Genomic DNA, 16,925 nt, shown 5'->3' on the forward strand with positions numbered 1-16,925 from the left:
GGTCGAGGCTGCGGTGACCGGGAACAGCCACTGCACTCCAGTCCAACAGAGTGAGACTCCAACTCAAAAAAAGGGTATTATTGTGGAAACTTAGAAAGTCATATGGTGGTAGAGATACTTACTGATCCTGTATTTATTGTTTTCTAGGGTTTTTCAGTGGACCAAGCTTCTAAATATGTTTTTAAAAAGATTTAAATAGGCCAGGCTCGGTGGTTCAGCCTGTAATCCCAGCACTTTGGGAGGCCGAGGTGAGTGGATTACCTGAGCCCACGGTTTGAGACCCACCCTGGCACTTGGCGAGACCTCATCTCTACAACAAATAAAAAATTAGCCAGGTGTGGTAGCGCGCGCCTGTAGTTTCAGCTACTTGGAAGACTGAGGCAGAAGGATCGCCGGAGCCCAGCAGGTTGAGGCTGTGGTGGCCAGCAGCGGCCACTGCACTCCAGTCTAAGAGACAGAGTGAGACTCCAACTCAAAAAAAAAAAAAAAAAAGATTTAAATAGATCATGAGTCCATACTAATACTTTCAGTTCAGATGCAGGAATACAGGGTTTTTGCTTAACCCTATCTGTATATTCTTTTTCTCTTAACAAAAATCCTGTTTTTTAGTGATACCAATAAAATTACCTAGTTGGCCATTGCCTTACTAGACTCTGGCGTGGCCATGTGCTCTTGGAGCTATGTCCACTGCCATGTTTCCTGACTTCGGCCCCCTCTCCTACTTTGGGGAGGTGAATCTCTTCTCTCTCTCTCTCTTGCTCTCTAATTTTCTTTCTAAGTAACTATATTTCCTAATCAAAATAAAATAAAATAAAAGTACCTAGTTGCATAAACCTCAGTACCTCAACAATCTCAGAATACTAATACTACCACCAACAGTAAATTACTAGAAACAGTTTAAGATTTTGTTTTTTTCTTTTTGAGTCAGAGTCTCACTGTCGCCCAGACTGGAGTGTAGTGGCATGCTCACAGCCACCACAGCCTCGACATGCTGGGCTCAGGCAATCCTTCTGCCTTAGCCTTTCAAGTAGCTGGAACTACACATGCAGGCTACCATGCCCAGCTAATTTTTTATTTATTGTAGAGCCAAGGTCTCCCCAAGTTGCCCAAGCTGGTCTCGAACCTGTGGGCTTAGGCAGTCCTCTCACCTCAGCCTCCCAAAGTGCTGGGATTGCAGGCTTTAGTCACCACACCCAGCCCAGTTTAAGATTTTTGAGGACACTTTTCTTCCTTGGGAAATATACCAATAAGGATCTATGATCAACTGCAAGGTTTAAAAAGTAATCCCAGCACTTTGGGAGGCAGAGGTGAGAAGATTGCCTGAACCTAGGGGTTCAAGACCAGCCTGGACAACTTGTCGAGACCTCGTCTCAATAATAAATAAAAAAAACTAGCCAGGCATGGTGGCATGAATCTGTGGTTCCAACCACTTGGAAGGCTCAGACAGAAGAATCATCTGAGCCCAGCAGGTCAAGGCTGCAGTGACTGGGAATGCCAGCCTGGGTGACAGAGTGAGACTCTGACTCAAAAAATAAAAAATTGAAATTCCTTTCTGTAAGGGTATGCCACCAACTCAGCAACACATTCTGGTTGAGTAGAGTGGCTCATGCCTGTAATTCTAGCACTTTGAGAGGCTGAGGCGAGAGGATTTCTTTGGGAGACTGAAGCAGAAGGATTGCCTGGGTCCTGGAGGTGGTAAGCTATGATGGTGCCACTGCACTCCATTCTGACTTTTTGAGACCTCAACTTAAAAAAAAAAAAAAAAAGGAAAACACAGACACACACACAACACATTCTGCTTTTGATTTCTAGAAGTTGCTTTTTAAAATTTTACTTTTGCATGTAAAATTGTGTAATTGTATAATTATAATTATGTATAATATTTACATAGTTCCAAAGCCAAGTCTATAAAACAAGTTGTATGCTGAGAAATCTCACTTCTTTCCATGTCTTTTCCACGCTGTCTCTCCCTCTCCCTGTAGAAAACTATTTTATTTATGATTTATCCTTTTTTTAAAAAAATATGTAGCCAGACACGGTGGTTCACACCTGTAATACCAGCACTTTGGGAGGCTGAGGCAAGAAGATTGGTTCTCCAGGTTTGAGATCAGCCTGGGCAACTTGGCAATACCTCATCTCTCTAATAAATTTTTTAAAAAATAGCCAGGTGTGGTGGTGTGTATCTGTAGTTCCAGCTACTTGGAAGGCTGAGGCAGAAGGATCACCTGAGCCCAGCAGGTCAAGGCTGCTGTGACTATGAGCATTCCACTGCACTCCAACCTGGACATCAGAGTGAGATTCTAACTAAAAAAAAAAAAAAAAGTAATAAATATAAACAAATAAATGTATTTATATCTCCTCATTCGTGGAGAAAAGGTGGCATACAATATACCTAGACTCATACTTGCTTTTTTTAGTTAACGGCATTTCTTGGAGACTACTCCATAGCTGTATGTTGAGATGGTCCTAATTCCTTTGTATAGCTGTGTGGTAGTCCATTGTGTGGATGTAGCAGAGTTTATTCAAATGGTCTCTGTCTTAGGTCAGGCTGCTATGACAGAATACCATAGACTGAGATGCTTAAACAAACTTTTATTTCTCATAGTCCTGGAGAAAGATGTCTGAGGTCAGGGTACCAGCATGGTTAGGTTCTTGGTCTGTCCCCTTGTCCTGGTCACAGATGGCTGCCTTCTGACTGTATCCTTCCATGGCAGAGAGAGAAAGCTTTGGTCTCTTCTTTAATCCCATCATGACCTCATATAAGACTCATTACCTCCCAGAAGTCACACCTCCAAATACTGTCACACTGGGGATTATAGAGTCTCTTTTTTTTTTTTTTTTTTGAGTTGGAGTCTCACTCTGTCCCCCAGACTGGAGTGCAGTGGCCACTCCCAGCCACCGCAGTCTAGACCTGCTGGGCTCCGGCGATCCTTCCACCTCAGCCTTCCAAGTAGCTGGAACTACAGGCGCATGCTGCCACACCCGGCTGATTTTCTTTTTATTTATTGTGGAGATGAGGTCTTGCCAAGTTGCCCAGGCGGGTCTCGAACCCGCGGGCTCAGGCAATCCACTCACCTCAGCCTCCCAAAGTATGGGATTACAGGCTGAGCCACCGAGCCCAGCTTAGAGTTGCAATATAGGAATTTTAGTGGGACACAAACGTTCTGCTCATAGTAGTCCCTGTCTGATGGGTAGTTGGTTCATTTCCAGTTTCTTGGTGTTAAAGTTAGTGTTCCAGTAAAAAGCCTCGTGCGCACATCTTTTCACATTTTGGCCATTATACCTTTGAGGCAGATTCCTAGAAGTGGTATTGCTAGGTTAAAAATATATATATGTAATTTTTCTAAATATTGCCAAATTTCCCTCTACAGGTGTTGTGCCGTTTTATAATACCACTAACCATACATGAGACTGTTTCCTCACAGCTTTACCAACAGAAAATATTATCATGCTTGAATTTTGCCAATGTGATAGGTGAAAGCTGGTATTTCAGTGTAGTTTCAATTTACGTTTCTCTTATAATGAGCTAGGTTGAGCATTTTTTCATGTTTGAGGGCCATTTTACTATCATTTGTTCATTTTGTTATTGGGCCTTTCTTCCTCCTCTTCCCTCCCTTTCTCTCTTTGCCTTCCTTTACTTCCCTCTCTTCCTCCTCTTTGTCTTTCTCTTCCCCCTTCTCTTCTTTCTCCTTCTCCCTTTTCTCCTTTAAACTTTTTCCTCCTTCTTTCTCCTACTTTCTTTATTTATTAGGGATATTTACCCTCTCTTTGTCTCTTAGCTTACTAATTTTATTTTTTAATTGTTTTAAATTTTTTTATTTTTAGAAAGTAGGATTTATTGAGAGAACAGGAAAGCTCCCATAGTGGGAGGGGACCCAAAGTGTTACCCTAGCTTACTAATTTTAACTTAGGTTGGGATGTTATTTATCCTTACAGATTAAAGTTGTGTTTCATTTTCTCACATCCCCTTTAAATACATATCTGCACTTTCTTCCTTTTTATATAAGATCATCTGTAGAAAATTTTCCAGAATTTTTTTCTTATTCAAGGCAGTTGGTACCTCTTTATAGAAATTAAAACTTTATGCAAGGAACATTTCTTCAAAGATGTTGTAAAAATGTCTTAGAGTTTCAAATGGAACATGATTCTGTGGAGCTTATGTTCTTTTTTCTAATTCGTTTACCTCTTCTTTAATATAGAAACAGAAGTATACTGAGAAAATTAATGAGCTGGAGGGACAATTCCATCAAAAAGCCAAAGAAATTGGCATGATTCAGACAGAGCTGAAAACAATAAAACAATTTCAGAAGAGAAAAATCCAAGTGGAGAAAGAATTAGATGATGTAAGTTTCTTTCTTTAAAAAAAAAAAAAAAGGCCAGGCTCAGTGGCTCAGCCTGTAATCCCGCGCCTTTCATCTCTACAATAAATCAAAAATCAGCTGGGCGTGGTAGTGCGCGCCTGTAGTTCCAGCTATTTGGAAGGCTGAGGCAGAAGGATTGCCGGAGCCCAGCAGGTTGAGGCTGCGGTGGCCGGGAGCGGCCATTGCACTCCAGTCTGGGCGACAGAGTGAGACTCCAACTCAAAAAAAAAAAAAAAAAAAAGATGGAGATTAGAATTAACTACATAAGCCTGCAAAAAGACTTTGCAAACATTTACTCCTGTGAGATGGCAGGAAACACTGTGACATATTAGAGATTATTTGAGAGCAAAAGACATTATTTCATTCTTGATAGCTGAATATTATACCATAGTGTATATATACCACATTTTCATTGTCCACTGTTCAGTTGATGAACATTTAGGTTGATTCCACATCTTTGCAATTGACCCCTCCCACTGTGGGAGCTTCTCTGTCCTCTCAATAAATCCTGCTTTCTCTCTTAAAAAATAAAATAAATAATAAATAAAATTTAAAAAGAAATATAAGATAAAAGCAAGGCACAGTGGCTCTTTAATCTCAGCACTTTGGGAGGATTGCCTGAGTCCAGGGATTTGAGACCAGCCTGGGCAACTAGGTGAGAGCTCATCTCTGCAATTAATAAATCAAAAATTAGCCAGGCACGGTGGTACATGCCTGTGGTTCCAGCTACTTGGAAGGCTGAGGCAGAAGGATCACCTGAGCCCAGTAGGTTGAGGCTTTGGTGGCCGTGAGCGTGCCACTGCACTCCAGCCTGGGTGTCAGAGTGAGACTCTGACTCAAAAAAAAAAAATAGAAACATAGAAATACAAGATATATAGTAATGCTCAATAATTCTTTGTTAAATGTGGAGTGGGTCTTTGCATTAAAAACATAATTGACGGGATGTTAAGTTTTCTAGAAGGAATATCAAGTGTTGAATCAATATAATTAACTTTTCAGGTACGAAATAGTCATCCTGTGTATACATTCTGAGTCAAAATATATTAAGAACTATTTGTGAAAGAACTGAGTACCACATGTTCTCACTCATAAGGAGACCCTGAACATTTACCATAATACTATAAGAAAGGGATTGGCAGTAACGGGACACTGCTGGGGAGGGTGGAGGGCACGTAACATAAACAAGGGTACCTGATCTCAAACCAGGTGAGGTGGGGACCAAAGGAAGGACCAAACTTTACCAGTACAATAACAACTTGTATACCTAATCCTAAATTGTACGCCACGTCTTTAAAAAAAACAATTAGTTGTGCATATTCTAATGCGCCACGATGTAATTTTTTAAAAAATAACTATATTGCCACCCAGTGGAGAAATAGATTTCAGACCTTTCAAATAGGGCTATTGGGAAAGATTTAAAATTCATAGGCAAAAGATACTGGCTTGTTGGGGAAAAAAATTAGAGAAGAAAATTGATTATGCCATGTATATATAATTCATTATGTCAATTTAAAAAAGACTAATTAGATTATAAAAAGATATTCAAGGCATACATATTTTTAAAATATATCGTTAGTTTGTATTATTTTGTTAATAGAAATGTATGTTTTTAGGTTGCCATCTTAAAAAATAGTTTGTTTTAGTCTTTCTTCTTTTGACAAAGTGATAATACTCATTTCAGCAAATTTAGCTTAGCTGTTAAAAGAAGAAAATAAAAATACCCTATCCCCCACAACTGCACTACCTAGAGATAACCATTGTTAATATTTTGGTATATGGTTGTTCTTTTTTTCCTCTGCTGTGTAGAAACTTATTTTAAAATATCTGTATGTGATTTTTACAAATATGAAGTCATGACTTACAAATTTTTAACCTGATTTTTTTATTTTATATAGTGTGAATATCTTTAATATCATTAAATATTTTCTACAGAATCTTTTTGAATAGATACATGGAACTCCATTGGGTATATGTACCATAATTTATTAATTGGTAGCTTGCTGTTGTACAATTGGACTTTTTCCAATTTTTCACTCTTATAAACTGTGATAAACATCTAAGGAATGAATTCTTTTTCTATATCTTTAATTAGTTTTTAAGATAACTTCTCAGAAGAGGAACTTATGGGTTAATGAACATGACATTTTAAAGGTATGATGTGCACTGCCTAATTATTTTTTGAAAGTTTTATTAATTTATATATTATTGGGGGAAGTCTAATAGCATATGAAAGATCCATCTGCAGATATACCAGCATAGTAGATATCTATAAACTTGTATAACTTGTATACTGATATTAATTTTGAAAGTCTTTGACAATGTAAGCGGTCTTTTTTTTGGAATCTCACTCTGTCACCCAGGCTGCAGTGCAGTGGCACACTCATAGCTACTGCAGCCTCAGCCTGCTGGGCTCAAGTGATCCCTTCTGTTTCAACCTACCAAGTAGCTGGAACTGCAGGCATGCGCCACCATGCCTGGCTAATTTTCTGGCTTATTGTAGGTATGAGCTCTCACCAAGTAATAGGTCATTTTAAAATAAATTTATTTTTTAAAATTCAGGAAAAAAACATCTAAAAGAGATAAAATAGATGGCCTGGCACCGTGGCCCATGCCTGTAATCCCAGCACTGTGGGAGGCCAAGGCGGGAGGGTTGCTTGAGCCCAGGAGCTCAAGACCAGACTAGGCAACATAGACCTCATCTCTACAAAAAATAAAAAAAATTAGCTGAGTGTGGTGGCACATGTCTGTAGTCCCAGCTGCTCAGGAGCCTGAGGCAGAAGGAGCTCCTGAGCCCAAGAGGTCAAGGCTGCAGTGAGCCATGACTCCATCCTGGGCAATACAGTGAGATCCCAACTCAAAAAAAAAAAAAATGGAGACTTATTTATAACAGAGATTACAGTAAGGAAATTTGTTAAGTATAGCAAAGGATAAAGTAAATAAAATAATAACTAACCTATACAAGGAGGTATCCAAAGAAACTATTTATAAAAAATTGTGGGCCAGTAATCCCAGCACTTTGGAAAGCTGAGGTGAGAGGATTGCCTGAGCCCGGGTGTTCAATACCAGCCTGGGCCATTTGGTGAGACATCATCTCTACAATAAATCACAAAAAACTAGCCGGGCTTGGTGGCATGCATCTATAGATTAATATTTGGAAGGCTGAGGTGGAAGGATCACCGAAGCCCAGCAGGTTGAGGCTGTGGTGGCCATGAGCATGCCACTGCATTCCAGCCTGGGCGACAAGAGTGAGACTCCAACTCAAAAAAAAAAAAAAAAAAAGGTAAGTGCCTTAACCAGAGTCAAATAGCTGATGAGAGACGCAGCACTCAACTCTGGTCTGTCTGATAGAAAGCACTTCTCTACTGCCTTTTTTGTGATTGAGTATGCCTACAATCTTAATCATTCTTGCCAGTAAATATAGATTACAGGATCACTGCTTTAAATTAGTTTAACTTTCTTTAACTAAAAGAAGTTTATGTCCTTTTTATTCTATATACCGGGGGTGCCAAAAAAATGCCAAACATTTTAAGCAATGTTACCTGTGTATTACTTTTGAAATTGAATTGAATAACAATGTGTAGCATGACATCACTCAAAAGATGGCGTTAATCAAATGAATGCTAGCATCACCATGCAGCAGGCAGGACAGTCAAAGAAAATGGCAGAAGCACAGGTGTCATTCAAGGAGCGCATGACTATTTGGAGTGTTATTTGAAATTCGATAACCTGTGAGAATACAACAACAGTGATTGTGTGAGTATGCAACAGAACCTCCAACAATCCTAACAATTGCACACACATTCGTGGTAAGTCTGAGATGCATGGTACTGTGTGTGGTGTGCACAAGGGAAGATCCTGGAGGCCGTGCACAGCAACAAGTCTTGCCATAATCAGAAGTGTCTGGACACTGATGGTGACCACTTGGAGCACCTCTTGTAATTGCAAAAGTCAAATGTGACTTGGATTCATCTTTTGTTATCAGTATATATTGAGTATTACAATTTTAATACAGTTTTTTCCTCTCTTAAAATGTGTATACACTTTTTTACCCTCTGTAGTTTAGAAAACAGAGATGGGATTCATCCATGAGAGTCATGGGAGACATTTTTTAAGATGGATATTAGGAATAATTGTCTTTTGGTTTTGGAGGAGGGGATTTTTTTGGTTTTTGTTTGTTTGTTTGTTTTGTGAATTGGAGTCTCACTCTTGTCACCCAGGCTGGAGTGCAGTGGCACGCTCATGGCCACCCCAGTGTCAACCTGCTGGGCTCAGGCGATCCTTTCGCCTCAGCCTTACAAGTAGTCAAAACTACAGGAGCGTGCTACCACACCCAGAAAATTTTTTGATTTTTTTGTAGAGATGAGGTCTTGCCAAGTTGCCCAGGCTGTTCTTGAACCCGTGGGCGCAGGCAGTCTCCTCACCTCAGCCTCCCAAAGTGCTGGAATTACAGGCTTAAGCCACTGCGCTTGGCCAGGAAGAATTGTTTTAATGGGAACCATTGAAGGGCAACCTAGTGAATTAATGAGATTTGGATTAGTATATTCTGTCTCAGGACATTTTTCTTATAGAAGTGATTCCTATATCAGATGGGATAATTGTATAGTCTATATCATCCCTTCCAATCCTAAAATTTTATGATTCAGTGATTCTACATGCTGAAATGAAGGTATTTGGGAAAAATGGTTATGAGAAATCTGTTCTGAGAACTGTTATTCATGAAAGGCCTTTTAAGACTCAGCACAGAAGTCTCCCCTTATCCACACTGGATACATACCAAGACCCCCCAACAGATGCCTGAAACCATGGATAGTACTGCGTTCTACGTATATTGTTTGTTCCTATAAATACATACCTATGATACATTTTAATGTATAAATTAGGCATATAAAATATAGCAACAACTAATGATAAAATAGGATAATTATAATAATATACTGTAATAAAAATTATGTGAATATGGTGTTTCTCGCTGTCTCTCTCTATACTTAAATATTTTCAGACTGTAGTTGACTGCAGTTAACTGAAACTGCAGAAAGAAACCATGGATAAGGGAGAACTGCTGTACTGATCTTGTATATCTAGGTTGGGGGAAATATGATACTCAGAATTTTTCTTGTGTTCAGGATTAAGAATTAATATTTAACAGAAAATATTTCTTTGGTGAGAATTTTCTGGGAATATGCATCAATCAACCTCATTTCCTGTTGACCACTTATTGTTTTGTTATTTTTGTTTCAGCTGAAGGAAAATTTAAGGAACACAGAGCGGAAACATCAGGAGATGCTTAGAAGACTAGAAGGCAGGTTTTTTGAAGAAAAGGTATAGAATATTAGGATTAATTAAGAAATGTTTTGCTTACTAGAACAACAGCTTGGTGTTCCCCTGGTGGGACTAAAGCTACATATACTCCATTATACAGGGGAGATGGATTGGGAAATCACTCTGGCGTGTGGGTGAAGATGTTTCCTTAGGCCAAGCTAAGGATGTTAATAAAAGGATGCTCAAAAATGTTCCTTTGCACATCACAAACTTCCAAGTTTTTCTGTGTTTCTGAAGTTAATGTTGCAAATTGGTGGGAAGTACACTGGAATACTTCTCTTCTACAGAATACTTTCAGAGGCTCCATAGTTTCTTCTTGAATTAATTATTTTACTGTTTCTTTAATTTTTTATTCTTAGAAAATAAACAGATTTTTTCAAAAATTAGTATGTATGCAAGGAGTTTAGGGTGGGGCAAATAAGTACTCATATGAGGTTCAGATAAAAGGAATTGCTTTAGAAAGTGACCCTAAATTTCCCATTTGTGTATGGTGTGGATCAACCTGGAGGTGGGGGGCTAGGAGCAGCACCCTGGTGCTGCTCCAGGCCCTTCCTGGCACTGTCAGGAATGGAAGCTCTGGGGAATGGGCTACTCTCTCCCCTCTACTCTACTCTCATCTTGATCTCTTTTCTACTTGCTGTAGAAAATAAAGGTTAGCCCGCGCCTTTGGGAGGCTGAGGTGAGTGGATTGCCTGAGTCCACGGGTTCGAGACCCACCTGGGCAACTTGGCGAGACCTCATCTCTACAATAAATCAAAAAATCAGCCGGGCGTGGTAGCGCACGCCTGTAGTTGCAGCTACTTGGAAGCCTGAGGTGGAAGGGTCGCCGGAGCCCAGCAGGTTGAGGCTGCCGTGGCCGGGAGTGGCCACTGCACTCCAGTCTGGGTGACAGAGTGAGACTCCAACTCAAAAAAAAAAAAAAAGAAAAGAAAGGTTAGAAGTACTTGGTCACCTGAGGAACAGTGCTTATGTAAATAGAATTTATATGTCTGAGAGCAGGCAGCTGCTAGATGGTTACTGCAGCTCCAAGCTCTCTGTATTCAAGGCAAGGAGAAGGGAGGCTCCAGCTCTGGCTGTCTTTTTTTTTAAATCTGGAAGCTATCAAGACCTTCCCAGAAGCTCCTAGCAGATTTCTTCTTACATTGGCCAGAACCATGCCATAAAGGATGCTGGGAAAGTGAGTGTTTTGTTTTTCCAGCCACTTGTGGAAGCTGGGAAGGAAGGAGGAGTATGGGAAAGAGTGTTGGTCTGGCCATCCACAACAAACACTGCTTCACCGTGTTAGCATGAACTTTGTGTGTGTTTCTCCTATGCTGATTTGAGCCTAGGATCTGCTGCTTCGTGCAGTGGGCATCCCAGTAGGCCTGTTCATCCAAGACCTCATCATGTTCCACCTGGTCATTTCTCCAGGTCATCAGTATTTGGTTTGCTTTGGTTTGCTTTGGTTTTTCTGTTTATTCCTTTCTGTTCCTTGAGTCACAGAGCTCTATCCTACAGCCAGGTTTTTGTACTTGCTGTTGCGTCTTCCTGGAATACTGTTCCTCCAGCTCTGGCTCATTCTCATTCGGTAGAGCTCAAATGGCATTTCTGTAGAGAGAGATTCCCTAAACTCCAGTCTAAAATGGCCTCCCCTTTTCATTACCCCATTAATTTTATTATAGCTTTCATCACAGTCTATTAATGCTCTTGTCTGTTTACTTTTTAGGGGGCCATAGGATAACAGATTCCTGTACATGAATCTTAGCTCTGCCATTTACTAGCTATGTGACTTTGGGCGAGTCACTAGCCTCTCTTTTTCTCCGTTTCCTCAGCTCTGCTCTTTGGGGATAATAATAATATCTATTTTGTAGGAATGTTGTGAGAAATAAATAATACATGCGAGGCTCTTAAAACCGTGCCTGGCACATAGTAATTGCTGCATACATTGTAATCATTGCTGTTTGTTTGTGTCTGGCTCTAGAGTGTAAACAAGGAGCCTTGTCAGTTTTGTGTTTTGTTCACCACAGAATCTTTAGTATCTAAAGCAATGTGGTACACTATTAGTGCTCAATAGGAACTTGTTGACTGAATAAATGAATGGCTGTCATCTCATGGCATTTAGCAGTAATTTCCCAGCTGTGCTTTTCAATATGGAAGTGGATTTCCCTCTATTTATATGTCATGATGGTTCTTTAATGGGGAAGTTGGGAGACTTACTAAAGCTCCTGTGTTCAGATAGTCCTTCTTGCTGGTTCCTCCACCTGTGCTTGGGGTTTTTCATGTCTGGTCATGTGGACAGGAGTATTTTATCTGACATTCTGAAATAAATACTTGATGTGTATAATTTTTGTTAGAAATATAACTGTATTTAAACATTTTGTTTTTGAGTCGGGGTCTCACTGTCACCCAGGCTGGAGTGCAGTGGCACACTTACAGCCACTGCAGTCTCGATCTGCTGGGCTCAGGTGACCCTTCCTCCTCAGCCTTCCAAGTAGCTGGAACTACAAGCACACGCTACCTTGCCTGGCTAATTTTTTTTTATTTATTGTAGAGACGAGAGCTCACCAAGTTGCCCAGGCTGGTCTTGAACCTGTGGGCTCAAGTAATCCTCTCACCTCGGCCTCCTAAAGTGCTGAGATTATAGGCATGAGCCACTGTGCCCAGCCTAAGCAGCTTTTTTTTTTTTTTTTTTAGCACCGTCTAGAACAAGAAACTGAAAAGAAGATCATAACACTGGCAGAGAGAGCCCACCATGAAGCTGTTGTGTAAGAGACCGCTGCCTCTTTTCCCTTTTCTCTTGACTTGCTTTCTTCCAATTTTCTGATCTGTTCTCCCTCACTATTTCTTTCTTTATGTCTCCCCACCCCTTTTTCCTCCACCTTTTCTGTAGCAGCATGGTATGCGGGAAAGAACCTGAGCTTTGAACTTATTTAGGCTTTGGTTCCCAACATTTATACTCACTGACTGTATAAAGATTTCTTTTTTTTTTTTTGAGTTGCAGTCTCACTCCATCACCCAGGCTGGAGTGCAGTGGCATGCTCACGGCCACCCCAACGTCGACCCTCTGGGCTCAGGCAATCCTTCCACCTCAGCCTTCCAAGTAGTCAGAACTACAGGCACATACTACCATGCCTGGCTAATTTTTTATTTATTGTAGAGATGAGGTCTCGCCAAGTTGCCTCGGCGGGTCTCGAACCCACGGGCTCAGGCAATCCACTTTCCTCGGCCTCCTAAAGTACTGAGCCACTGAACCTGGCCTTATGAAGATTTCTTAACTTTTCTTTTTTTTTTTTTTTTTTTTTGAGTCGGAGTCTCACTCAGTCGCCCAGACTGGAGTACAGTGGCCGCTCCCAGCCACCGCAGTCTCGACCTGCTGGGCTCCACCTCAGCCTTCCAAGTAGCTGGAACTACAGGCACACGCTACCACGCCCGGCTAATTTTTGGTTTATTGTAGAGATGAGGTCTCGCCAAGTTGCCCAGGCAGGTCTCGAACCCACGGGCTCAAGCGACCCACTCACCTCATCCACCGAGCCCGGCTCTTAACTTTCTTGAAATCAAATTTCTTCATCTAAAAGTGGGGCTAATAGGCCGGGCTTGGTGCCTCAGCCTGTAATCCCAGCACTTTGGGAGGCCTAGGTGAGTGGATTGCCTGAGCCCGTAGGTTCGAGACCAGCCCAGGCAACTCGGTGAGATCTCGTCTCTACAATGACAACTTGGTGAGATCTCATCTCTACAATCAATCAAAAATTAGCCAGGCATGGTAGCACGCCCCTGTAGTTTCAGCTACTTGGAAGGCTGAGGTGGAAGGATCGCTGGAGCCCAGCAAGGTCAATGCTGGGGTGACCGTGAGCGTGCCACTGCAACTTCAGCCTGGGGGACAGGGCGAGACTCCAACTTAAAATAAGTAAATAAACAAACAAGTAAATAAATAAAATAAAAGTGGGGCTAATAATAATAATAGCCATCTAGCAGGGTTGTTATGAGGCACATTATGGAAGTAACACTAAACTGTTATGTTAGCTAACAAACTCCCGGGTCTCAGTGACTTTATTTCTTGCTCAAGATAATCAAATGTGGGGCTGGCAGCTCTCCTCCAATTGTGATTCAAGAACCTGGACTACTTCCATCTTGCACCTCTGCCATCTTGGAGTTCATGTTCAGTCATGTGGACTGGAGAGAGCATGGGAAACTCATACTTGCTCTTAACTGCCTTGGACTAGAAGTAACATATCCCTTTTTACTTTCCTGTTGGGTGAGAACTTAGTCATAAGATCCCCACCTAACTATTGAGTACCCACCATCAGCTAGATAAGTGATGGTTATTATTATTAATGTTAGGGGTGAGGAAGTACTCATTGTTCTCGTTTAGTGATATCTAAAACTTGGGTCTGTGTTTTGAGAACTTACATCTATTTCAGGCAATTGAACAATGCTGGAAGAAATGTTTTTAAAGAGAATGTTTATCTCCAGAAAGCCCTCGCATACCACCTGAAGGAAGCTGATGCTCTACAAAAAAACTCCCAGAAGTTGCAAGAAAATCATACTCTCCTTTTACATCAAAAGGTTCCAACTCATTTAGATTTTGTTTTCTGTCTTTTTTAAAGGAGTGAGTTGGTGAATACCAAGAATTGAGAATAATAATGATATATTAAGACACTGGACCATCTTTCTTCTGTCTGTGTTTGTATATTTCTTAACTGAAAAGATTGGCTACTGAATGGTTTACAAGAAGCATTAGACTTGACTTTATAAAGAATATATTGGCTGAGCACAGTGGCTCACTTTGGGAGGCTGAGGCAAGAGGATTGCCTAAGCACAGGGGTCTGAGACCAGCCTGGGCAACTAGGCGAGAGCTCATCTCTACAATAAATCAAAAAATTAGCCAGGTGTGGTGGTGTGTGCCTATAGTTCCAGCTACCTGGAAGGCTGAGGCAGAATGATCACCTGAGCCCAGCAGGTCGAGGCTGTGGTGGCCGTGAGCGTGCCACTGCACTCCAGTCTGGGTGTCAGAGTGAGATTCCAACTCAAACAAAATGAAACACAATATATCAGAAACATAAATATGACTCTTATCCTCTACTACTTTGGAATATTCATTTTGCATTGCTTAGAATTGGTCCCTGAATCACTTAGGAATAGTTTTAGCTGTGAGTAACAGACTTGACATCAATGACATCACCACACAACAGTTTATTCTTTCACCTAAAGGAGGTCTAGAGGCAAGCAATCCAGAGAAGGAATGGTAGGACCACAGAGTCAGCAGACACTCAGCTTCCTTAACTGATCTGCAACATGTGGCTTACCTCCTTAAAATCACTTCATGGCCCAGCATGGCTGCTGGAACTCTAAGCATTACCCTAAACAGCGGTAAAGAAGACAAGAAGGAAAAAAGTATGCCTCTCTCTCCCTTTGGAGGTCTTCCTGCAAGTGTACATACATTTCTACCTATTGACTAGAACACGGCTATGCTGAGCTTTAATGGAGGCTGGGAATTTTCAGTGGGGCTTACTGCTTTTCGGAATAAAATTGGCATTTTATTACTAAGGAAGAAAGGGGAAGTGGATTTTGGGATAGGCAACTAGAAGACTGACACAGTTTCTAGTATGTGGTTGTTAATGTTTTGCTGTATAGTTTTATTGATGTTGATAATATGAAATATTCAACCTTTCAAAAGTTTAGAGGGAGGAAAGTTTCTTAATTAGGAAAATTAGTGGGTTGCCTTTGCAAGTCTAGACAAGGACCCTAAGACATTTGTTTGTTCTATACACAGAATACTAAAATATCACCCCAGTCTGGTATCAAACTCAAATTTTATGAATTAATGGGAATAAGTGAGGAACTTCTTAAGTTCTGGAATAATTTTTAAAAAATCTCTCACCTTTCTCATCTGTTTTTAGGAGATCAATGAACTGTTGGTTAAGGAAAAGATTATGCAGCTTACCCAACAGAGGTCACAAATCCAGGCTCTTCAGAAGAAGATCATAAGCTTGGAGACTGCTCTAAATTATATGACCAAAGAATTTGAGACTGAAGTTTTAAAACTGCAGCAACAGGCAATGGTAGAGAACCAAGCGGGTCAGGTAGAAATCGACAAGCTGCAGCAACTTCTTCAGATGAAAGATAGGGAAATGAATCGAGCAAAGAAGCTGGCCAAGAACATACTGGATGAGAGAACAGAAGTGGAAAGATTCTTTTTAGATGCTCTTCACCAAGTGAAGCAACAGATTCTATTTAGCAGGAAGCATTATAAACAGATAGCACAAGCTGCTTTCAATTTAAAAATGAGAGAAGCATGTGCAGGAAGAACAGCATATCCAAAAATCAGAACATTTCATGGCAGAGAGCACAGCACCAATAGTGTGAATCAGGATCTGAAGGAGGCTGAGAAATGGTACCAATAATACTTTATCATCTTTGTGCCTTTTAGAGAAATAAGAACTCCAGGCGGGGGGAGGGGGATGGGATTAACAGTAGCAAATATCTGTCTGGGGAAGGGGAAACACCTCTTATCAACAGGGTGCCTGAATGAAATGTAATTGTACACCTAACCCTTAACTGTACCCCACAAAACCATAATAAAAAATTTTGATTAAAAAAAAAAATAAGAACTCTAAAAAGTTTAGTTTGATAATATCCAAGTATTGAATAGATTTCTCAGAAGATGGCTTGAAGACAAGAACTGACTGGCTCATCCTTGTAACCACTGTGCTGGATGAGGCTTAGGATATATTCTTAGTAGGTACGCCCCTTTTTTCTCATAACAGAGGCCCATTAAAGAAGCTAGATTATTTGTTCCATAGGATGTCATTGTAATGTCTCTTACCTTGTTCCTTAGTCTTGTTCCCTGTACCTTGGAAATTAGTTACAAAGGCTTGATTAGATCCAGGTTAAACATTTTTGATAAGTATGCTTTCAGAAATATTTGTACTGTTCCCTTTACTATCCTAAAATGAAATGCATAGGTAATAACATTTAACTAAACATATATATATATATATATTTTTTTTTTGGCCAGGTATGTTAAAGTTTATTGATTTAATTGTAGCCAGAACTCTGTTAAATGACTTTTATGAAAATAGCTTTATTTTAACATGAAGATATCAATTATCTCTAGTATATATAGCTTTATGAAATCAGGACCAACTGGGCTCAGTGGCTCAGCCTGTAATCCTGCACCTTGGGAGGCTGAGGTGAGTGATTGCCTGAGCCCACATGTTCGAGACCCGCCTGGGTACCTTGGGGAGACCTCATCTCTACAATAAAAAA

At 40.6% G+C, this 16,925-nt stretch overlaps 1 protein-coding gene across 1 annotated transcript in view; it reads left to right on the top strand.

Moving 5' to 3' along the window:
• BBOF1 (basal body orientation factor 1) overlaps positions 1-16,925 on the top strand; it is a 43,273-nt gene that overhangs the window by 12,685 nt on the left and 13,663 nt on the right. Inside the window, exons 4-8 of the mRNA XM_021709593.1 lie at positions 4,200-4,343; positions 9,600-9,680; positions 12,354-12,424; positions 14,078-14,222; positions 15,557-16,050. Of these exons, the coding sequence (XP_021565268.1) occupies positions 4,200-4,343; positions 9,600-9,680; positions 12,354-12,424; positions 14,078-14,222; positions 15,557-16,050 (935 nt within the window). The remainder of the gene's footprint in view (positions 1-4,199; positions 4,344-9,599; positions 9,681-12,353; positions 12,425-14,077; positions 14,223-15,556; positions 16,051-16,925) is intronic.

The sequence above is a fragment of the Carlito syrichta genome, unplaced genomic scaffold (assembly GCF_000164805.1).
Source record: "Carlito syrichta isolate Samal-C Ts95f unplaced genomic scaffold, Tarsius_syrichta-2.0.1 Scaffold258652, whole genome shotgun sequence".
Lineage (NCBI taxonomy): Eukaryota > Metazoa > Chordata > Mammalia > Primates > Tarsiidae > Carlito > Carlito syrichta.